This window comes from Rhinolophus ferrumequinum, chromosome 2 (assembly GCF_004115265.2).
Source record: "Rhinolophus ferrumequinum isolate MPI-CBG mRhiFer1 chromosome 2, mRhiFer1_v1.p, whole genome shotgun sequence".
Classification (NCBI taxonomy): Eukaryota; Metazoa; Chordata; class Mammalia; order Chiroptera; family Rhinolophidae; genus Rhinolophus; species Rhinolophus ferrumequinum.
Genome location: NC_046285.1, coordinates 58,598,467 through 58,621,905, shown reverse-complemented (window position 1 = coordinate 58,621,905; position 23,439 = coordinate 58,598,467). Strand labels below are relative to the sequence as shown.

At 39.5% G+C, this 23,439-nt stretch overlaps 1 protein-coding gene across 9 annotated transcripts in view; it reads left to right on the top strand.

The window, feature by feature from the left end:
- Nucleotides 1–23,439, top strand: part of ST6GAL1 (ST6 beta-galactoside alpha-2,6-sialyltransferase 1) — a 180,468-nt gene that overhangs the window by 92,146 nt on the left and 64,883 nt on the right. For all 9 annotated transcript variants that reach the window (XM_033127534.1, XM_033127467.1, XM_033127488.1 and 6 more), the window contains 3 exons: nt 6,867–7,002; nt 10,433–11,090; nt 20,683–20,780. In XM_033127534.1, coding sequence (XP_032983425.1) covers nt 10,484–11,090; nt 20,683–20,780 — 705 coding nt within the window. In that variant the 5' untranslated portion in view covers nt 6,867–7,002; nt 10,433–10,483. The remainder of the gene's footprint in view (nt 1–6,866; nt 7,003–10,432; nt 11,091–20,682; nt 20,781–23,439) is intronic.

The following is a 23,439-nucleotide window of genomic DNA, read 5'->3' as shown; positions in this document are numbered from 1 at the left end:
TGCTTGTCTGGTTCTTTTGTTTTTGGTTTATATACCACATATCAGTGAAATCATGTGGTTCTCTACTTTTTCTGTCTGACTTATTTCGCTTAGCATTATAATCTCAAGATCCATCCATGTTGTCACAAATTGTCCTTTTTCATCTTTTCTTACCGCCGAATAGTATTCTATTGTGTATATATACCACAGCTTCTTTATCCATTCATCTATCAAAGGACATTTTGGTTGTTTCCATGTCTTGGCCACCGTAAATGAAACTGCAACGAATATTGGAGCACACTTGTCTTTATGGATAAATGTTTTCAGATTTTTTGGGTTGATACCCAGCAGAGGGATTGCTGGGTCGTACGGTAATTCTATTCGTGATTTTTTGAGGAACCTCCACACTGCCTTCCATAGCGGCTGCAACAATCTGCATTCCCACCAACAGTGTATGAGGGTTCCTTTTTCTCCACAGCCTCTCCAACACTTGTTACTATTTGTCTTGTTGATGATAGCCATTCTAACTGGGGTGAGGTGATGTCTCATTGTGGTTTTTGTTTGCATTTCTCTGATGATTAGTGATGTTGAGCATTTTTTCATATGCCTATTTGCCATTTGTATGTCCTCTTTGGAGAAATGTCTCTTCAGGTCCTCTGTGCATTTTTCAGTTGGGTTGTTTGTTTTTTGGTTGTTGAGTTGTATGTGTTCCTTGTACATTTTGGATATTAGCCCCTTATCGGAGGCACTGTTTGCAAAAATCTTCTCCTATTCAGTTGGTTGCCTCTTTATTGATTGGAAGAATCAACATAGTTAAAATGGCCATATTACCCAAAGCAATATACAGATTTAATGCAATCCCCATCAGAATGCCAATGGCATTTTTAAAGAAATAGAACAAAAAAAAAATCATCAGATTTGTATGGAACCACAAAAGATCCTGAATAGCCAAAGCAATCCTAAGAAAAAAGTACAATGCTGGAGGTGTCACACTCCCTGACTTTAGCTTGTACTACAGGGCAACAATAATCAAAACAGCATGGACAGATAATTTTTGACAAAGAAGCAAAAAACATGCAATAGAGAAAAGACAGACTCTTCAATAAATGGTGCTGGCAGAATTGGAAAGCCACGTGCAAAAGAATGAAACTGGACTGTTATCTGTCGCCATCTACCAAAATTAATTCAAAATGGATCAAAGACTTAAGCATAAGACCTGGAACAATAAACTGCATAGAAGAAAACATAGGTATTAAACTTATGGACCTTGGGTTCAAAGAGCATTTTATGAATTTGACTCCAAAGGTGAGGGAAGTAAAAGCTAAAATAAATGAATGGGACTATATCAAACTTAAAAGCTTCTGCACAGCAGAAGAAACCATCGACAAGCCCCATTTTTAAAGTTATTATTAGATTCAACAGACATAGAACTACTCTTTAATCACTATAGAAGTCGATTACACTGAGTTTCTATACTTTTCTCATCCTGGATCTTGACAAAACTTTCTCAGACTAGCATTTTCCTACAGATCTCACTTTGAGTAATATTATCCTAAGCTACCTGTTTCTCAGAGCATGGTGTGTAGATAGGACCACTTGCTTCAAAATCACTCCAGAGTACTTGTTAACTGCAGATTTCTGAGCCCCATCCCAGGTGACTTGGATCAGAATGACTGAGGGAGAATTCAGGAATCTGCATTTTTATAAGTCATTTTAATTATTCTTAGTGCTTTAAGTCTAATCATCACTGTTCTCTGCACCACTGCTTCCCCTCTCAGATAACAGATGATAGTGGAAATCGTGAAGTGAGTACAGTGTTTTATTCTATGTTCCCATCTTTGCCCTGCTGCATTTTTTTTTTTTTAACTATGAAGGACTTCTTTTCTGTAGAAACTCACCGAGAGATTTTGCTTCCTGAACTCCTTTTAGTGCACATCAACAAACGTGTATTGAGTGGAAACTAGGGAGGGGGATTGGAGCACAAGGTGCTCACAACCAGTATGTAGAGAGCAAGTATAGATGAACCAATTACAGAACCTAGGGGAACTTCTGTGTGCAGAGGTGGAGAGATAAGGAAGAACCAGCAATAGAGACCACTGAGAAGAAGTGAAACCAGGAGAGTGTAGGTTTTGGAAGCCAGGAGGAGTAAGTGACTAACGGCATACAATAGTGCTGATGGCTGAGTTATATAAAGACTCAGCACTGACCATTTGATCAACCATGGAGGTCTTTGGTGACGTAGACAAGAGCAGTTTCATAGAGATGGGTGAGGCCTGATGGTGTGGGTTCAAGTGAGAATGGGCAGAGGGAAATTGGAAAAAGTGACCAGAGACAATCCTTTCAAGGAGTTTTACTGTAAAGGAAAAAGAAAGGGCAGAGCTGGAAGTTAAAATGCAATCAAAGAGGTTTTGTGGATGAGTCAGGGAAATGGACTCTATTTAGAGCTCATATAGTGGCTAAATATATGACTTTTGTGGAGTCATATATCTTTTTCAGTTAATTTCTTCAGTAAAACAGAAACAATTATCTACCATAACTTTTTTCTTCAAGCTCTTTCAAACTCTCTCCACTACCTAATGCTATTGTCCAAGAAGAGTGTGCAAATCATTCTTATTCCTTATATAGTTTAATCTGAATACATTTGAAAAATATGAGATTACATATTTCGTAAATGCTTATCTAATTTTTGGCTGAAGTATTTTAAAGTAGATTTCATTTCTAACTACTTCACATACATGAGATTTTTTTTTTTACATAACCCCATATATAACATAATATAATAACACTACTACTATATATAACAAAATTTACAATGATTTTTTAATACCAATATATAGTAACCAAACTATATTCAAATATCCCTTTTTATCCCCAGTAGTGTTTTTTTCAAACCAGGATTCAAGCAAGGTCTACGTATCGCATATGATTATTATATAATATCGTTTAGCCATTTGTTTCTCATGCTTATTGACTTGTTGATGAAGCTAGTTTAGTTGTCCTGTAGAATGTCCTGCTTTTTGGATTTGTCTGAAAATTTCTTCATGTTATCATTTAACTTGTTCTTCTTTCTCCTATATTTCGTAGAAACTGAAATTGCATATAAAAGCTTGATCATATGCAGATTAAACATGTTGGTCAAGAATTTATCATAGGTGTTTCATATTATTTCGGATCAGAAAGCATATATTGTCTAGGTGTCCCACTATTAGTGATGCTAAGATTGATCAGGGTCAGACGATGGCTGCCTCAATCAAGAGAATTTTGTTTTTAAGGGAGAAATAATAGCTGATGGGCATGATCTTTGAGAGAGGGATACCTATTGATACAGAAAAAAGAGGGGAGATTTTCTAGAAGAATGTCCTTAATTAGACAAGAGTATGTAAGATCTAGTGGACAAATGTTGGGTATTTCAGGTGTTGGATACAGCTGATTCATCCCTAGTAACAGATCATTTGGGCTTAAATGCAGGTAGGGTGGGTAGCTGGGTACAAAGGCAAGTGTGTAGAAGTTCTATTATGGTAGTTTTCTTTTTCTCCATGAATAAGTAGCAAGTTTATCAGGGGAGGGGAGTTTTCATGGGGAGTGGTATCAGAGAGTCCCCCAGAAGAGTGGCAGTTGAATTGACTGGAAAAGTAGCATGTGATTGCTGGGGGACATTAATGAGCTACTTGCAATTGGCCATAAACTTGTGAAATCAGTAAATATCCTATGTGATTTTCTCTAGCCATGTTCAGCTACATGCTTCCAGGTGTGGTGTAGGACAGAAAGTTGAACCAGCATTGGGGTTTACTCAACCATGTGTGATGAGACAGGTCAATTTAACAATTGACCATGGAATTTAAGCTGGGTAGGAAGGGACTGGAGGCTATGAAGGAAGGGAGAGAGAGTGAGAAGGTGGTAGGATCAACCACAGAAGATTGTTAGGGTTGGGCACTAGTTGGACTCAGCTGCAAAGATTGGAGTGGTGATTTGAGAGGGTATGCCTGAAATCAAGACTATGGAGGAGGTATATTTTTTGAATATGACAAGATCAGAGATATGACCTTGGGAGTGAGTGGCTGAGGTCATAATCATGAGAGTAGAGGAGATCAAAGAACTGAGAGACCAGGGGACTAGAATGATTCTGTAGGTGGATATTAGTATCACCAAGATTCATGACAGAAATAATGTTGGAGAGAATTAGAGTGAGCTAGGAGCTAAAATATTCAAGGACCTGGATGCAGGAGAAGAAACTGGCAAGACAGAGGGGACCAGAGATAAATCTCAAAGGAGCTCTCAATATGGTGGGGCAGACCTATGAACAGATAAATGTCACATAGTCTGATGAGAGCCACAACAGGCACAGTAGAGTACTGTTGATCTCTGTGGGGTCCAGAAAAGTGTCCAAGTCCAGGTGACAGCTGGTGTGGGAGGCTGAGTGGGTGTGCTCCTGTGTGAACAGAGTAGCAAAGGATATTTCTTGTAGAAGGAATTTTACATACAGGGTTACAGTGGCATGAAAGAGCATGGGACATGTGGAGTACCACAATTGAGTGGCAAATTACTCATCTTCCCTGTCTCAGTTTCCCCATTTATAAAATGGGGATAGTAATGGTATCCACAGAGTAGGGGATGGTGAGGAGTAAATGATGGTGAGGAGTGATGTGTATAATATTTGTCACAGGCGCTTTTGCTATCCCTTTGGTTGTGTTTGTACTTGATTATTTAAATAGTCCTATGAGATAGGCTCTGTTTTTATTAGTTCTATTTTACAGATAAAGAAGCTGAATCTTGGGGGTTGCATAACTTGCCCAAGGTCATGTAACTGCTAAGAGGCAGAGTTTGGACTTTTGCTCATATAAGTCTAATTTTAAAGCTCTTAACTCTTAACCGCTAAGCTACAGTCAGTGCTTAGCATTTAGCTAGTACTAAATAAATGGTAGTTATTATTGTCATGATTGCTAAAGTTTCTCACCCAGAGAGTTGAGGATTCTGTTATCACCTCTGCAGCTGGTTGAAGATCACCCCTACTATCTCCTGAGCAGCAGTGACTATTTTTGGAAGGCCCTCATCACCTGCAATAGATCTAGATTGACAGTAGCACTACTTTTGTTTCAACTGGTTGATTTTTGGAAATCAGGAGTGGGGAGTGATTTTTATCTTTTTAGAGGGTAAGTTGTTCCAAGCAGATGCAATGGATGTGAGAGAGGAAAATCTGGTTTTGCTGCACTCCTCTGATGTCTGTGCACTGAACCCAGATACAAGTCTCATGCCCCAGCAGCACACACATTGTGGGGATGGCAGCGAACCAGCATTCACAGGCAAGAGGCATCGTCCAAAGACTGCCCACAACATTCCCTGAGAGGCTGCTGAGAAAGAACCTTTTCTATCAATGTGCCTGAGGAAACGTTGACCTTTTAAGAGTGGCAACCCTCCCCTCATTCATTCATTCATTCACTAAACAAATTGTCATTGAGTGCCTACTATGTGCCAAACACTCATTTAGCTTAGTTGTCAACCTTAGATTTTTCACCATTATAAATAATTTTGAAATTAAAACCTTTTTCTTTTTGCATGTGCATATTGCTTTATAAAACTCAATCTTTATTTCATTACTCCTCTTTCAGTCCTCACCATAACTGTGTAAGACACAGAGTCATTTTACATGTGAAGAAACTGAAATGTATAATCTTTTTCCCTTTTGAATTATTTGTCCAGTTTTATTTCCTGGAAGTATGATAACTTAGTTAATAGTCATGAGCTCTTAATTCTCTGGCCAGATTACTTTCTAAAAAGGTTACATTCATTTCTACTTCCTCCTCGAAATGTACCAATTACACTACGATCTGTCCAGCAATGAGTGTTATCATTTTGAAAACTGCTGGTTAATATAAATTCTATATATCTTATGTATCTTAATATTCCAGTTACTCCTTTTGCGTTTCTCTAAAGATTAATCATAATTTCATAAGCTTATAAATTGTATTTTTTATTTTGTGATTTGTCTGTTCATGTTGATTGCCTGTTTATTTTGAGAGGCTTTTACTGTATTAAATCTTTGCATACCTTAACTCTTGTTTTCCTTTTTACTACAGTCTTTTTCATTGCATAGAAGTTGGAATTTTCATGCAACTTCTCTATTAAACTTTTCTGTGTTATTCTTCTCCATTCTCTCAGAAAGAAGAAAGAACTGACAAATATAGAATTGTATTTTTAGCTTTTAAAAATTATATTTTTATAATATTTTTCCAACTCTCAGAGTAATGTATGTATAATTTAGAAATTTTGGAATATACAAAATAATTATAAAAAATGAAAACGCTCATTATTCTAACATTTAGGGTGTTTTTGTTTGTTTTGTTTTTTTAGTTCTTTCTCTTTCTCACATGCACATTTTAAAAATGTATTTTTCTGTATTTGAATAGTATATAATATACAGTTTATAATCTAGTTTTTAAGTTAACATTATACAGATTGAATTTTCACATACCATTAAATATTCTTTGATAATGAATAATTTTTAAAAATTTGTCTAGGGTTTATTTTGGGATGAACTGACTCCTCTGTCCCTCAAATTGCTGTTTATATATCCCCAGACCAGTGACTAAACAATCCTTTCCTCCCAGATGTATTTGTGGTTCCTGCTTTATCTTTCTTGTCCTTATCTAGTGTCAGTCCATTTCTAGGCTGTCAGTGCTGTTCGTGGCTTGGAGCACTACAGCTGAATAGGCTTCTGTCTGCCTTTTTTTGAGCTGTTATATTGGGCTTCCTGGATTGAGCCATAGCCTAGGTCAGGGCTCACACTGGAGACTAGCAGAAGTGCCAATCTATCCTGTTAATTTTTAACGCTGCCCCTGATGGAAAACAGCTCTTACCTCTTCTTCTTTTTCTGTTTTTTGCCTTTGCAGATGTTTTTTAATCATTCTGAGAAAAATGAGCCTTGGCCTCCAGACCCAATAAAGCAAACATCCTTCCCATGGAGAATAATGCTAGATCCTGAGGACCCGGAGGGCCTGCCGCCCCAGGGGCATTAGCCAGAAGCAGGTAAGGAACACGTATGGGCACTGGAGGCAGCAAAGGGGTACACTGCTGAATAAAAAATGGTGGCGTGTGCTGCCAAGGAGTCACAGGGTCTTGACTCTGTGTCTGGCTACATTGCTGCTTCTTTCATGCATTTTTATTTTATTTTATTTTATTTTGGTTGATTCAATAAGGAGTGGGAATAGGTGGTTTGCCTATTTCTATGCACGACAAATACAAGATTTGAAGTTATTCTGTAAATCAGTCCACCTTTTTTGAGCTGCCAAACCCTGCATTTACTGTTGCGTGTGTAGCGATAGCTATGTAGACGTAGGCAGAAGACTTACTTTAGCTGGGATTTTCTTTCTGTTGATTCAGTATTGACTTGTTTTCTGTAGGTAATAATGTGAGTTGTTATTGTATTCTTCTAGAAGTCTGGCAGGGGTTGTAAGGATTCATTGATACAACCCCGTCTCTTCAATAATCCTTTATTAAATGCTCATTTTTTTCTAGGCACTGTGCTGCGCACTGGGGTTTCAGAAGTAAACCAAGAGGAGTTGCTCTCTGGCAGAGGGTCAACATAAAAAGAAAGCGTTTCTAAACACTAGATGTGAGCAGGACTGAGCAAGAATAGTGCTAACAGGGAGACGGGCTCCACAGGAGGTCAGAAGCAGAAAGGTCATGCTCTCTGGTTGCCGGGCAAATGGACTAGGGGAGAGATTGCAGCAGTGCAAAGGCCTGGAAGCTTAAGAAGTCAGTCTGAGTGTGATGGGAAAATTCAAAGGTTGGTTTTTTCCCAGAGAATTTGGGCAGAAAGATTTGCTACTCTTTTCTTTCAGCTTGGGCTGCTTCGGTGAAACTTCTTCAGCTTCCGTCTCTTTAGGGCAGCTTGAGAGATGAGAAAGGGTCTTGAAGCTCTAGTACCTATGACCAGAAGCTCCAGCCAGTTGGTGGACTTGGGGGCTCAATAGAGGGTGGTGTTCAAGAGAGTTAGGAGCCCTGATATGACGAGTGCCCTGAGGCTTTGGTGGGGCTCAGGCCCTAAAGGGTGAGGCTGTCTTAAAGTTGCAGGTCTGTGTTGTGCCTGGCCGTTTGGCCAAACTCTTCTTTCCTGGGAAACTCAACCTTGGAGAGTGAGTGCCGGCAGGAAGCTGAACACCTCCCCCTTTTGAGCCTCAGCTCTTTAGACAGTGAATCAGGTTCTACCTCCCTACCTCCTGTTTCATTTCACTCATCCACAGAAAGTTAAGTCCCAACTCTACCATTTCCAAATCACTCATGCAACTTTGAAATTTATTTACATTTACAAAACCTCAGTTTCTTTAGCTATAAATGCAGCCAATACAATTTACTCTGCTTGTCTCACAGGGTTATCCTGGGCTCCACAGACCTAATACTGTGAAAGGGCTGCCTGAGTGATAATCTGTGTACATGGGTAATGGCTACTGTAGCTCTGATGGTGAAGATGCTTTTTCTCTAATTGTCTGGCAGATTGAGTTGATTCTCTAGTGACCCTGATTTCTGAGTCCCATTTGGTCAACACTGACTTCACTGTCCTTTATCATAGATGCCTGTCCTTTTAGTGCCATGAACTTTTAAAGTTAGAAAGACATGGGTTGGGATCATGGTTTTAGCACTCATTAGTTATGGACTTCATAGAAGCCCTGAAAACTTGTTAAGCCTCAGTTTCTTCATTTCCTCAAATGAGGTATTTAATATCTATCCCATAGTGTTATAGTAAAAATTAAATGAGATATTGCAAGTAAAGTACCGACCGTATATACAGTAGGTGTTTCTTAAATGCTACTTTCCCTTCTCTAGTTCTTCAGCTGTCATAATTATGTGATTAGCTGTGTTGGATGTCTGAGAAAATTGAGTTCCTTAGTTTTCTGATGATGCAACAAGCCCTTTCTCTTATTTCTTGATCTTATGCTTGAATTATCCCTCTGTGTACATTTCATTACTTTCAAAACTTCAGCATCCCATGGCAGGAATCCATCCTCCACAGAGCCATTGGTTCCTGCGGTCTAGGGTGGTGGGAAGCACTGCTTGGTTAGTACTGCCAGTGGATTCCAAGAACGATCTGGATGTCTCTTAAAGAGTCTCGAAGCTCAGGTTGATGAGTCATGGCCAGTGCTCCCCCATTCTGCCATTGTTCACTGTCCCACCTCTACATGACCCTTACTTGAGGGGCTGCTTGCTCTCTGGTCTGTGCTCAGAACACCTCCTATGCCTTTACATTTACTTCACTCAAAGTCCGATGACACCATCCTTGTTCAGTCCTCCCAGCATTCTGTGAATGAGACAGGGAAGAGATGATTACTCTATAGAAACTTAGGTGCAGAGAGGTTAAGTGACTTGCTTAAGGTCACCAAGAATGGGGATGAGAACCTGGTTTCGTGACTACCTCGTCCTGTACTCCTACTACCTTATACGTGACATCCTTAGAAGCACATTCTATGGAAAGGGACTACAGATCCCTAGTGGGTTAGCAAAACCCCGAGGCTGATTGCTTAGATGCATTACAGTTAATAAACCCAGTTATTTAAGAAAGAATTTAATGTTTTCCAAAAGATACAGACAGTGTTTGAGTTCAAAGTGTTTTCATTTTCCATTCAGTACACAATAAATTGTGGCAAAACAAAGTAGGTCTTTACCCAGACATAAAGGGGGACTATTCAGGCTCTATTTGCTTAGTGAAATCCATTTCCCAGAACTTTCAGCAGTTCTGTATGGGATGTAATAAAAAGGGCATGGATTATGGAATCATGTGTACTTGGGTTTGAACTACAATGCTACCATTTACTCAGTTCTGTGATCCTAGGTTAAGACCTCTCAGAGCCTCAGGTGGCTCATCTATCAGTTGGAGATTATAAGAACTTCATGGCTAGTGATGTTATGTTGTGAAACTAACCCTTGCTCTTCTCATGTAGGAGTCCAACACCACAGCCCGTAGAGAGAGGCATCACAAAGCCATGACATTGTCTATGGCGAGAAGTCTCTTTCTGGCAATTTTGAAAGGATGCTGGGCCTCAGGATTTTTAGGGAGTTTGGTTCTTATGATGTAGACCAGTTAGTCTGCTCTTCTTTTCTTCTAGGTTTTCAAGCATGCATGCCTTCATTTAACAGTACGAGGCTCTAGGAACCAAAATGATGTGTAAGATGTGATTCCTGACCTCAAGATGCACTGAGTACAGTTGGGGAGCTAGACCAAGAAAAGGAATAAAAAGGTGTAAAATGAAATAGTGGAGAATACAGAGAGGAAGAGAGTGTCTAAGGACTGTTCTCTACATTCAAAGCCCAAACTGAGGGTGACTTTTATTGAGAGTTGCAGACCTGGTGGATGGTAGACTTGGGATGGAATTCGAGTCTCATCACTCTAAATCCACCTCTTGCCAATTATACTTGTAGATTTTCTTTACATCATTTTTTTTTGCCTGTCTTACTTTTTTAGGCTTGTTTTCCTGCTCAGAACAGAGTGGCTCCCTTGAATGCATCTTTCATTATGATTCTCACCAACTTGAAGAAAAAATTCAGCTGCTGTGTTCTGGTCTTTCTCCTATTTGCAGCCGTCGGTGTCTGGAAGGAGAAGAAGAAAGGGAATTACTATGATTCCCTTAAATTGCAAACCAAGTCATTCCAGGTGCTGAGGAGTCTGGAGAAACTTTCTGTGGCGTCTGGTTCCCGGTCTGTACCTTCAAACAGCACCCAGGACCTACACAGGGGCAGCAAGGCCCTCAGCAATCCCAAAGTCGCAGTCAAGACCAAGCCGGAGGCCTTCTTCCAGGTGTGGAATAAGGACAGCACTTCCAAAAACCTTACCCCCAGGCTGCAGAAGATCTGGAAGAATTATCTGAGCATGAACAAGTACAAAGTGTCCTATAAGGGGCCAGGACCTGGTGTCAAGTTCAGTGCAGAGGCTCTGCTCTGCCGCCTCCGGGACCAAGTGAATGTATCCATGGTAGAGGCCACAGATTTTCCCTTCAACACCTCTGAATGGGAGGGGTACCTGCCCACGGAGAACATTACGACAAAGGCTGGGCCCTGGGGCAGGTGTGCTGTTGTCTCATCAGCAGGATCTCTGAAGTCCTCTAAACTGGGCCAAGAAATAGGTGGGTTCTGGGGTGTTGAGATTGTTATCTGAACAGGTAGTGCTCATTTGGAGTACCTGGGCATACAGACAGCACTGGAGACTGTGGTGTGTTTCCGTGGACTCGCAGAGTGGGCCCAGGACAGTGTTTTTCAATTGTCCATGAGCCAGACCTGCCACGGGACCAGCTCAAAGGATGGAGCTACAGTCTCCCAGCATCTTTGATCAATTAGAATAGTTTTATTTTTATCTGTTTTAAATAGTGCTGTTCTATTGAAGATTTCGTTTGAAAAGAGAGTTCTAGTGATACAAAGAAAGAAAACACTATAATTCACATTTTAAAATAATTGAGGCTCAGATCTTTATCTTCAGGTCCTGAAATTTGCATGTTATTTCTTTTGGCCTAAACTACCTGTGTAATTTTCAGCTTTCCTATTTGAAAAAAATGAATTAGAGCAGAATTTTTAATTTTTTAATTTTTAATTTTTTTTAGTTATAGTTCATTCAATATTATTTCATATAAGTTTCAGATGTACAGCATAGTGCTTAGACATTGTATAATTTATACAGTGATTCCCTCAATTAGTCTGATACCAACCTGGTATTATACATAGTTGTTGCAACATTACTGACTATATTCTCTATGCTGTACTTTACATCCCCCTAACTATTTTGTAACTGCCAATTTGTGTTTCTTAATCCCTTCAGATTTTTCACGTGGTTCCCCAACCTCCTTCCCCTCTGGCAACAATCAGTTTGTTCTCTGTATCTATGAGTCTGTTTCTGTTTTTAAATGAAATCTTCAGTAGAACACAGATATTTAAAACATATAAAAATAAAGCTATTCTAACTGATAAAGATGCTGGAAGACTGTATCCCTATCCTTTGAGCTGGCCCCATGTCAACTCTGGCTCAAGGACAATTGAAAAACCCTGACCTGGGCCCGCTCTGCTAGCTTCTGTTTTGTTTGTTCATTTATTTTTGTTATTTAGATTCCACATATAAGTGAGATCATATGGTGTCTGTCTTTCTCTGTCTGACTTATTTCACTTAGCATAATACCCTCTAGGTCCATCCCTGTTGTTGCAAATAGTAAGATTTCAGTCTTTTTATGGCTCATTAATATTCCATTGTGTATATGTACCACCTCTTCTTTATCCAATTGTCTATTGATGGGCACTTGGGTTACTTCTATATCTTAGCTATTGTAAAGGGTGCTGCAATGAACATAGGTATGCATATATCTTTTCAAATTAGTGTTTTGGGTGTCTTCAGATAAATACCCAGAAGTGGAATTGCTGGGTCATAAAGTATTTTCTACTTTTAATTTTTTGAGGAACCTCCAAACCATTTTCCATAGTGGCGGCACCAATTTCCAATCCCATCAATAGTGGACGAGGGTTCCCTTTTCTCTGCATCCTGGCCAACACTTGTAGTTTGTTGATTTATTGATGATAGCCATTCTGACAGGTAGGGGGTAATATCTCATTGCAGTTTAAATGTGCGTTTCTCTGATGATTAGTGATGTTGAGCATCCTTTCATATGTCTATTGGCCATCTGTATGTCCTCTTGGGAGAAATGTCTATACAGATCCTTTGCCCTTAGTTGGATTATTTTTTTTTCTGGTGTTGAGTTGTATGAATTCCTTATAAATTTGGATATTAACCCCTTATCAGATGTTTCATTGGTGAATATCTTCTCCCATTAAGTAGGCTGTCTTTTTGTTTTGTTGGTGGTTTCCTTTGCTGTGCAAAAACTCTTTAGTTTGATGTAATTCCATTTGTTTATTTTTTCTTTTATTTCCTTTGCCTGTGGAGATAGATTAGAAAAAAATATTGCTAAGAGAGTTTATTGCCTATGTTTTCTTCTAGGAGTTTCATGGTTTCGGGTTTTACATTTAAGACTTGAATCCATTTTGAGTTTATTATTGTATATGGTATAAGAATGTGGCCCAGTTTCATTTTTTTTGCTTGTATCTTCTCTCCAGTTTTCCCAACACTGATTATTGAATAGACGGTCTTTACCCCACTGTATGTTTTTGCCTACTTTGTCATATATTAAATGACCATATAGGTATGGGTTTATTTCAGGGCTCTCTATTCTGTTTCATTGATATTTGTGTCTGCCTTTATGGCAGCACCATGCTGTTTTGATTACTATAGTATTGTAGTACAGTTTGATATCAGGTAGCATGATGCCTTCAATTTTGTTCTTCTTTCTTAAGATTGCTGTGGCTATTCGGGGTCTTTTGTGGTTCCATATAAATTTTAATATTATTTGTTCTAGTTCTGTGAAAAGTGCCATTGGTATTGTGGATTACATTGAATCTATAGATTGTTTTGCATAGTATGGACATTTTAATGGCATTAATTCTTCCTATCCATTGGTATGGTATATGGTTCCATTTATTTGTATCTTCTTCAGTTTCTTTCTTCAGTATCGTATGTTTTGCTGAGTACAGGTCTTTATCCTCCTTGGTTAAATTTATTCGTAGATATTTTATTCTATTTGATGCAATTGTAAATGGGATTGTGTTCTTAATTTCTCTTTCTGATTGTTCATTATTGGTGTATAAAAACACAACCAATTTCTGAATACTGATTTTGTATCCTGTTACTTTACTGAATTTATTTACCAGTTCTAATAGTTTTTTGGTGGAATCTTTAGGGTTCTCTGTATACAGTATTATGTCCTCTGCAAATAATAAGTTTTACTTTTTGTTTTCCGAATTGGATGCCTTTTATTTCTTTTTCTTGTCTGATTGCTATTGCTAGGACTTCCTTGTTATGGGTAATTTTAGTATTTTTATTTTATCTGCTTTGTTTTCTATTTTTTCTAGCATGTCATGAAATAACAAATAAAACTTACAAGGTGCAAAGTTGCTGAGTTAGATGAGCTTTCAGATGCAAAATCCTGTCATGTTGGAGTAGCAAGGGACCTGAGGAGTGATGTTGTCCAACCCCTCACTTTGCAGGTGAGAGAGAAAGGAGGCCCTGAATAGATGGCGCATAGCTTAGGCAGCCTCCCACCTTGGAAAGGCAAAGCCAGCCCAGATCCCAGGTCTCCTGTTTCCTGGGGCAGTGCTCTCTAAGAGCCTGTGTGGGTCAGAGTATTTGTATCTGGGAGATGATGGAGTCAAAAAGATAGTCTCCAAGGTTTTGTCCAGGTCTCAGATTTTGATAAAGCAGTAGGTGGTAGTGGTATAGGTGATGCCCACATAGCAAAATAAAGAGCGATTCTATGGACATTTTAGAATAAAAAACACACATTTGTGATGGATGTCAGCCAATGACGACAACACCCATAAAATGTTGCGAGGGCACCAGGACTCCCATGACTACACTAGTTTGTGGAACAGAATGGCTTGATTTTACTTTCAGGAAAAAACAAAAAACAAAAAACAAAACTCCTAAAACATGTCTACTGGGCTTTTTTCTTTAACCTCATCATGTCACATATCTGGATTTTTTCCCTCTACTTAATTTGAGTACTTAATTGGATCGGCTTTACGGTGTTCATGAATCCCTAAATTTGCATGCAAAAATACCCGTGATTAGGTGTGTATGTGTGTCTGATCATTTTTCCAGAAAGAAAGTCTCTAGCTTTCAGTTGATTTTCAGAGGGGTTTGTGACCCCAAGAAAGGTAAAATAGTCACCGGTTGACATACATCAATATGTTTTTCTTCATAGTTAATAAAGATACTTCATAGTTAATAAAGATAGAAAGTCTATTCATCCTTGTAAACACGTGTACAGCACAGTTGCAGGTTTGCTTCAGTCTCTTTAGTTACCCTATGTTGAGAGAATGTTTTCCATTATTGTGTAATGAATCAACCTAAAGAAAGCAAAGCACAGGAAGCCTTGCTCTCTGTCAGGCTCTGGAAGGTGCTGAAGCAGGTTAGGTCATATGTCTCCTTTTTTATTTCTTGCATATGACTGCCAGGAAAAATGGTCTGCAAACTAAGCACAGGCTCTCAAAAGAAGAAAAGTGGATCCAAATTGGATTCTCCAGAGCAGAAAGAAGTGGTGAGATCACATTTTGTACCTCCCCAAATAGGCAGCACTTACTAATAAAAGCTGCCAAGTTAACCAGCCCGACTTTATACTTTTGTTTTTTTGTTATTTTTTGGACTTCATTTTCTAGAAAGTACATGTGATTGGGTTTTGTTCATCCATAATGGAACTAATTTTTTTTCTTTCCTCCCCATTTTTGCTCTGTAATGTTAATGTTTCGCATATTCCAGGGGTTAGCTGTTCTTCTTGATCACATCAAGTTATTGTCTGCCTGGCTGCGATTATGTTGAAGTTTAAGTCAGAGCCTAATACTTCCATGAATCAGAAAAATAATCTTTATTTTTATGCACTCCATAAAAGTTTAGAGTGATTTAATCAAACATTAATTAAAATAATCTTTTTCTGTAGACTTCAGTTATAATTTTAAATATATATTTCCTTGGAAGGGCTTTGATCTGGAGCTATAACAAAAATTGCATGTTAGTCTTCAAATGTTCTACCTTTTGCAGGATATTTCCTCTGGGCATGTAGTCTAACAAATATTTTAAAAGAGTCATTCATTTATTCTTTTATTCATTCATGGATTTATCAATAATACTACACAGAAACATAGAATACAAAGAGGGAAGGGAAAGGCAAAGACTTTTGTTGAAGGCCTGTGAGTATCAGGCAGTATTCCAGGCCTGTAGCCTTCTCGTTATACCTGGAATTTGTCCAGCCTATTCACAAGTATTGACCATATCAGATGGTTTTAAATTGTTTGCTCTTACAAATAGTACAGCTGACAAGGTTTTGGTGTAGATAACTTAAATGACCACTCATGCCTTCCCAAGGGGAAATAATCTCAGGAATGGGGCTAGAAGACCAAAGTAAGGTAACTTCTATGATCTTTCTTTAACCATTGCAAAATTGTTTACCAGAGAGATTGTAATAATGTAGTTCCTCTCTAGTTGTCCCACAAACCAGCCAATAGTAGGCTCAGTCATTTTCAATTATTTTTGATACATATACATGTAAAGTACCTTAGATTTGTTTGAATTTTCATTTCAAATAATAGCAGATTTTTAAAATGTTATAACCACTAGGAGTGACACTTACTGTGCCTGCTGTGTGCCTAACATGCCTTGCTCGCTCTTTTCATACTCTCAGTAATTCTGGGAGGTAGGTACGATTATTCCCATTTTACTGATAAGCTAAGTGTTGAGGCTTAACGAGGTTGCACAACTGGTTGACAGCAGACTGGGCTCGAAAGCTGGTCATTGACTCAAAGGCCCCCATGCTTAACCCTTCTGCTCTTGCGCCTCATAGTGATTATAACTTTATAATAAAACTTGTTATGATATATCCCTTGTCAGGTTAAAAAATATCCCTTGATATTCTTGCTTCCTTGCTCTACTAGAGGAAAGAAGAAGAGTATTCAGTGTTCAGGCAAAAGCAAGAAGCAAAGGCTGCATAGGAAGAAGTGCAGAGTGCGTTTGGGCATCACAAATAGTCCTGTTTGATGGGATGTGGGTTCTCACAGGGTATAAAGGGCTGAAGAATGAGGCCAGGAAGGTGGCCAGGGCTCAGCTCTCAGAGAATGGTGACAGTTACAATAAGGACTTTGGGTTTCATTCTTTTAGCTACAGAGAGCCCTAGGAGGCTTTCATCAAGTGAATGATGGGATCATGTGTGTTTGGACAGATTTCTCACTTCTCTGAGTTCCCTTCTCTACGGGGACTGCTACATCATTTCTCTTTTATCAGGGAATATGACCACATCCAGGTGAGATGGGCCAGGCCTGTCTGAGCAGTGGTGGTGGAAAGAGTATGTCTGATTTGAGTGTCATCAAGAGGTAGAAGACATAGAACTTGGTGTCTAACTAGAAATGATCTTGATTAAGAGACGAGAGCCAGAGTTTCTAGCCCACGAGCCAGCTGTAGCATTCTTCTGGAGAGGACAGGTTCCATCTTGGATGTGATGAGTCTGAAGTGTTTGCAGATTTTCCTGGATAGATATCTATGCAGTTGGGTATTTGCTTCTAGAGAAGGGTCAGTGTGAGAGATCAGATTTAGGAGTTGTTTGTAGCCCAGAAAGGAGGACTGATTAGAAAACCTAGAGAAAATTTACATTTAAACAACACAGAAAGAACAGGGACACGTAAAAAACAAATGAGAAAGGCCATTGAGAATGGCTGGAGGAGAACCAGGAGGGGACCATGCAATGGAAAGCAAACGGGGATGGAGTTTGGGCAGATGGAGTTCTTGGGTGGAGTAAGGACTGAGAAGATACTCTTGGATTGAGGAGCTCAGAGAGCATGATAGGTTATGTCAAGGGTCAGCAAACTTTTCCTATAAAGGGCCAAAGAGTAAATATTTTTTGGTTTTGAAACCATACAGTATCTCTCACAACTACTCAACTCCACTGTTATAATGTCAAAGCAGCCATAGGCAGTAGTAAATGAATGGGCCTGGCTATGTTCCAATGAAACTTTACAGAAAGTGCGGACAGGTCAGATTTGGCATGTGGGCCATAGTTTGACAACACTGACCTGTATTAGCTATATTATCTAGCTTCTATAACCAGAATCAGAATGTAGTCTTCCACAAATGGTTGGTTACATGATTCATTAAGCTAATTTGAAAATACAAAAAACGTTTGGTCCGAATTGTGATGAAATTTTGTTCATCATAATTTCCAGCTATTTAGAGTTACTATACCTGGAGGCAGCGGATTTTGATATATTTATGAATTTACTAATGAGCTGATTCTGTTGAATCTCATAGGCATGCAGTTATGTCGTATACATATAGTAGTGCATTATTTCTTCCTTTTCTAATTTGCATCTTTTTCTTATCTCTCATTTCAAGTTAAAGGAAAATGGTGGCCCGTTTTCTATAGCCTTCCATTTTGCAAGCCTTGTTTACTGGGATCCTGGTAACTGTGGATTTCTCCTGGTGATTTCCTGGAGGCCCATTTGAGTTTGAAAGATCTTATGCCTTCAATAGAAAAGGGCAATTTGGCAAACAAGGATCCTGTCGCCTTTCTTTATGAGCCTAATTTAGTGGCCTGTTTTAAAGTTTTCTTCTGTGATTGATCTTTTTTTCCCCTTCAAATCAAATCCAAACTTGATACCTGGACTCCACAGCCTGCGTGATCTGGTTCCTCCAACCTCTTTAACTGCATATTTTATTATTCCTCTTACTCACTTGTCTCCAGCCAAGTCCTTATTCTCCTTGAGGTCGCCTGTCATTGACTTGTGTCCTCTGGCTGCAATGTACTTCCCCAGGTCCTTCCCATGCCTGGCCACCCTTTGGGTCTCAGCTTAGAGGTATTCCTTGAGTCATCACTGTATCTGAAGGAGGTCCTGCAGGGTCTCTGTGACACAACTCGGTTTATATATGTAATAATATTAATCACAGTCAGTAATTATCTTGACTGTAGGTTGTTGTGCTTCTTTATTGTTTCTCTCCTAGCAGTAGATTGCAAGCTCTCTGAGGGTAAGGACCTTGTTTTTCTTTCTCACCACCATTGTCTACAGCATCTAGAACTAGGCCCGGCAGAGAGGAAGCGCTTAATCAGTATCTGCTGAATTAACAAAAAAATTCTCCTTTCTTATAGTCGACACTGAAGACCTATTCTCAGCCTCCTGTGCTAAGTATTTTCCTCTTGCCCTTCTAAATCCACTCTATTCTTTTTTATCTTAACTCTGTGTCCTGAGAAATTGAAATTTGGGACTGTGTCAGCTGGGCTTCCTTGCCCTTTAGCTTTTATTTGAGACCGGTCAATAGAAGCACTGGTTTGAAACTTAGAAAAAGAAGGAGAATGAGGTCAGGGTATCTGTCCTTCTGGGTCTCTCCTGGAAGAGTAACCACAGGCTGCTTCTTGCCCTTGACTGAAAGTCTCAGCCCCTTTTAAGCACCCCGCTCTGTTTCTCAGTCTTGCTCTCTCCTTTTCCCCTTCAGGTCTAGAAATCAGAGGGAAGAAGGAAAGAGAGTCCACAGTTCCTGACAGGTAGCCATCTTCAGCTTAGGGTGCCACATTAGCTAGAGGGGTGGTAATGGCTCCTTGCTTTAGCCAATCTTGTGGTATTGCTCCATTCCTTGTTGATTTCCTTAAACTCTACATGCAACTTTTTAAATAGTCCTTTATTCAGCTGTCAATTAGTACTCCATTTGAGCTTGTCATTCTTTTGTAATGGGACCCACAGATTAATCATTTATTCACATGTGAAATAGCAAAGTAGACTTTGTGAAATTTCTGATGGATCTATGTTTCTAGTATGATTACTACCAGTCACTTTTGAAATCAGTGACTGATTCTAGAAAACTTGTAATCTGAGTTGTGTAAAGATGTACCTCCTGCCTTATTTGCAGTTCAGTGTACCTGCCCTATAAGCTGATAAAGTTTGAACTATGTATATGTTGTGTAACTTTCAAATGCTTTTGGTAAGATTTTTGTCCTAGGATTGAGGAGAGGGTTGTTTTTGTGAGTGAGATGTTTAGATTCCTGAGCTTTAGTATATACGCTAGAATTAAAATAAAGAGGGAGGCTTTCATCCCTTAATTCTGTTGGTATTCCCCTTTCAGATCATCTTGTATTAAGCCAAATGCCGACTCCCCTCCCTTCCTGACGCCACCTTTGTAGATGAAAAACCACCCAAAATAAACCCACATGGAGAGAAATAGAACCTTGGGGGATTGGGCTGACCTCCAAATCTGTGAAGATTTCAGTGGTGAACCCCAAACTTGCTTGATCAAGTAAGGTTGGGATAAACTGTCATAGGATCATAGAGGCTTAGGGTTGGGATGGACCCTACAAGTCATAAGTTCCCTCCCTTATCGAATTGATGAATGCCGGTCAAAGTCTTCCAAACTCTGTTTAAACAGCTGGAAGAATAGGGAACTAGAGGTAGGGAGTGAGGAGATTTTTAAAGATCTGTTTGATCTTGGCTGGATTTAGGACATTTATTTCTGACAAAGAGCTTTTCTTTTTAAATAGAAAATATGGGGTTTAATTTAGTTCTATGACCTTCTGTCCTATCTCTACCACCATCAGGTTTGTGACCGTTCCTGGGCTTCAGGTTCCTAAGTGGAACACTTAGGGAGAGGTCTTGGATGCCAGAGTGAATCCCTCCCATTTGCTGAGCACTGCAAGCTTTTCATAGTGCTACGGGGTTCTTCGTACTTGTGGGTTAGACCAAGCTTATGGTCGTGTCTTCATTTTTCTGATAGGGATAGAGTGTGACCTACAGGTAATAGCAAGAGAGTATTTAGGTTTTCCTCCTTTGAAAACCTCAATAGTAATTCCACTAGCCCTGTTCACTTTTCTGCTGTGGCGAGACATACTGGTGTTATTGTATGGATTTCAGGAATGCTATGATATAGATCTCTTTAGCCCTTGCAGCGGCCAGGCAGACAGGTAGTCATTTGTCTATGAATTTTACCCAATTGCACCATGCAAACATGATAATTTCTTCCTGGATACCGTGATAGGATAAAGGTCGGGAAGGGTTATGCTCTTGCCCCTCCCTTTTCTCCTCCTCTCTCTCCCTCCAGATCTTTCTTTCTGCATATGGCGGGTACTCATCACCTCTTTTCTGTTTTCTTGTGGTTTACAGATGATCATGACGCAGTCCTCAGATTTAATAGGGCACCAACAACCAACTTCCAACAGGATGTGGGCACAAAAACCACCATTCGTCTTATGAACTCTCAGGTAAAATGTCTTCTGTGCAGATAGGGTTGTTTTGAAGAATAAGTGAGAAATTACATGCAATGCACTAAGTACCTGGCACATCATGTCAGTAAATATTAGCTTCTCTAATATTTATGTGTGCAGACACTGAGATAGGTGTGGAGGACACACTGGTAAGGAAAACAGACTCAGCCCTATTTTTGTGTTGCTAACAGATACAGATACAATCAAATAATCATACAAAGAAATATAAAGTTGCAACAGAGAACCACAAAGGAGAGTCAGGATGCTACCAGAGCCCATAAGAGGGAAAGTTTCCCTAGTCAGGGAAGTCAGAAAATGTGAGGAGGGGACACTTAGCTGTGTAGGAGGAGAAGGAGAAGGCCAAAGGGTGGGATAAGTTTTTCAAGAAGAGGCAACAGTGTGGGTAAGGCCCTGTGTGGAAAGGAGCAGAGGCACAAGGACCTCGGAAGAAATGAGTGTATGTGGGGGAGGAGACGTCTGGTGAGAGAGAAGACTGAAAATAGGAAGGAGCCACGCCACGGGGCCACATTAAGTTTCCTTCTCTGTGGCATGACCAGACTTGTGTTTTTTGTTTGTTTGTTTGTTTTTATATCCATAAAGAGATTTATTTTATTTATTTATTTTTTTAATTTATTGGGGTGACAATTGTTAGTAAAGTTACATAGATTTCAGGTGTACAATTCTGTATCACATCATCTATAAATTACATTGTGTGTTCACCACCCAGAGTCAGTTCTCCTTCCATCACCATATATTTGATCCCCCTTACCCTCATCTCCCACCCCCCACCCCCCTTACCCTCTGGTAACCACTAAACTATTGTCTGTATCTATGAGTTTTTGTTTGTTTGTTTGTTTGTTTGTTTTTTTACTTAGACGTTTATCCTTTATATCCCTCACACTGTGGACCCCCCGCCCCCCATCCACTATCTCTCTGACATCGCACCGAGCCATCCCATTTCCACTATCTCCACTCCCAATGCTGTACTCTGCCTCTTGTAAATGTATACATACCTCTATATACATATATATATATATATATATATATATATATATATAATATTATAGTTGGCATTCATTATTGTTCAGCTTCAGGTGTACAGTGCAGTGATCAGGCATCTACATCTTCCCTGAGATGGTCTCCCAAATGGGACACATGTCTATCGGATACCCTACAAAATCTTTACAACATTACAGACTTGTGTTTTGTAAACATCCCTAGCTTCCATCTGATCAGAAGCCCTGCAGTAGATGGAAAAATACAGTTTGGAAGCTTTGGAGGATTCTGGATAAGAAATGCTAGTAGTTGCACCAGAGTAGAAATAAAGGTGAATATGAGAAAAGACTGGGTTTTAGAGCTATTTGGTATGTGCAGTCAGTGGACTTTAGTGTTGGATTGAATGTGAAAGGTGAAGAAAGGGGGGGCCACAGGTATAACTGGGCTTATAAAACTGTCTGGCTAGAAGTCACTGAGACTGGAAGTACTTGAAGATGTTTTGGGTTGTGAGGGCTAGGTTCAGAAAAGAAGGTAGAGATCAAAAATATGGTTCTGGATATAGTCAATCTGAGCTGCTTTTTCTATATCTGCTAAGAGATGTCAAGTAGGCAGTTGTACAAATGGCACTGGAGTTCAATGGAAAAGTCTGGGCTGGTGATGAGAATTTGTGAATCGTCTATATCTACCTGTCAGTGAAACAGTAGCACTAAATAAAAGCACTAGAGAGAGAATGTGTAGAGAGAATAGAGGAAAAGTCCTATGCAGGGGCTTTGGATAATGAAGACAGCAGATGCTGAGATGAGGATTGAAAAGCATTGTTCTCTCTTTAACAAAATGGAGGCCACTGGTGACCTTAGCAATAGCTGTTTGGGAGACTGTTGGAGCCAGAAGCCAGATTGAATTGACTGGGGAAGAAAAATGTAGATCGTTCTTTCAAGAAGTCTGGCTCTGAAGGGCAGGAGAAAAATAGGGCAATCGCTGTAGAGATTTGACTGTTCCAGAGCCAGATTTTGTTGTTTTCACTTTTTAGATTGAAGAGAATTGAGTGTGTTTAAAAGTCAATGGAAAGACAATCACAAAGGGCAAACACTGTATGATTCCACTTATGTGAAGTACTTGGAGTGGTCAATTTACAGAAACAGAAAGTAGGTTGGTGGTTTTTAGGGCCTGGGGGAGGGAGGAATTATTGTCTAATAGGCACAGAGTTTCAGTTTGGGAAAACAGAAAAGTTCTGGAGATGGATGGTGCTATTGGCTGTACAACAGTGTGAATACACTTAATGCCACTGAGCCATACACTTAAAATTGGTGAAAATAGTACATTTTATATATTTTTTGCCACAATAAAAAGAAAATTAATAAGGAGAAACCAGTTGATAGAGGGAGAAACTAAATAAACTAACAAGGAGATCATAAGTAAGTGAAGGAGAGGATTAACCTCAGCAGGACAAAGTCAAAAGGAAGAAGGCTGGGAGTGGGGAAGCTAGGGGTAGTTTATAGTGAAAGCATGAAAGGGCTTCTGTTTGCTCTGCAAAGTAGTACGCAAGGCCCCGTGGGAGGGAGGCTGAGTGGAAGAGGTTTTAGTAGAGGAGGTTTAAGCCAAGAAGGTATGAAGTTGTCTTTGGGGAGAGTGGAGGAGGGAGTAAGCCAGTCGAGTGGAG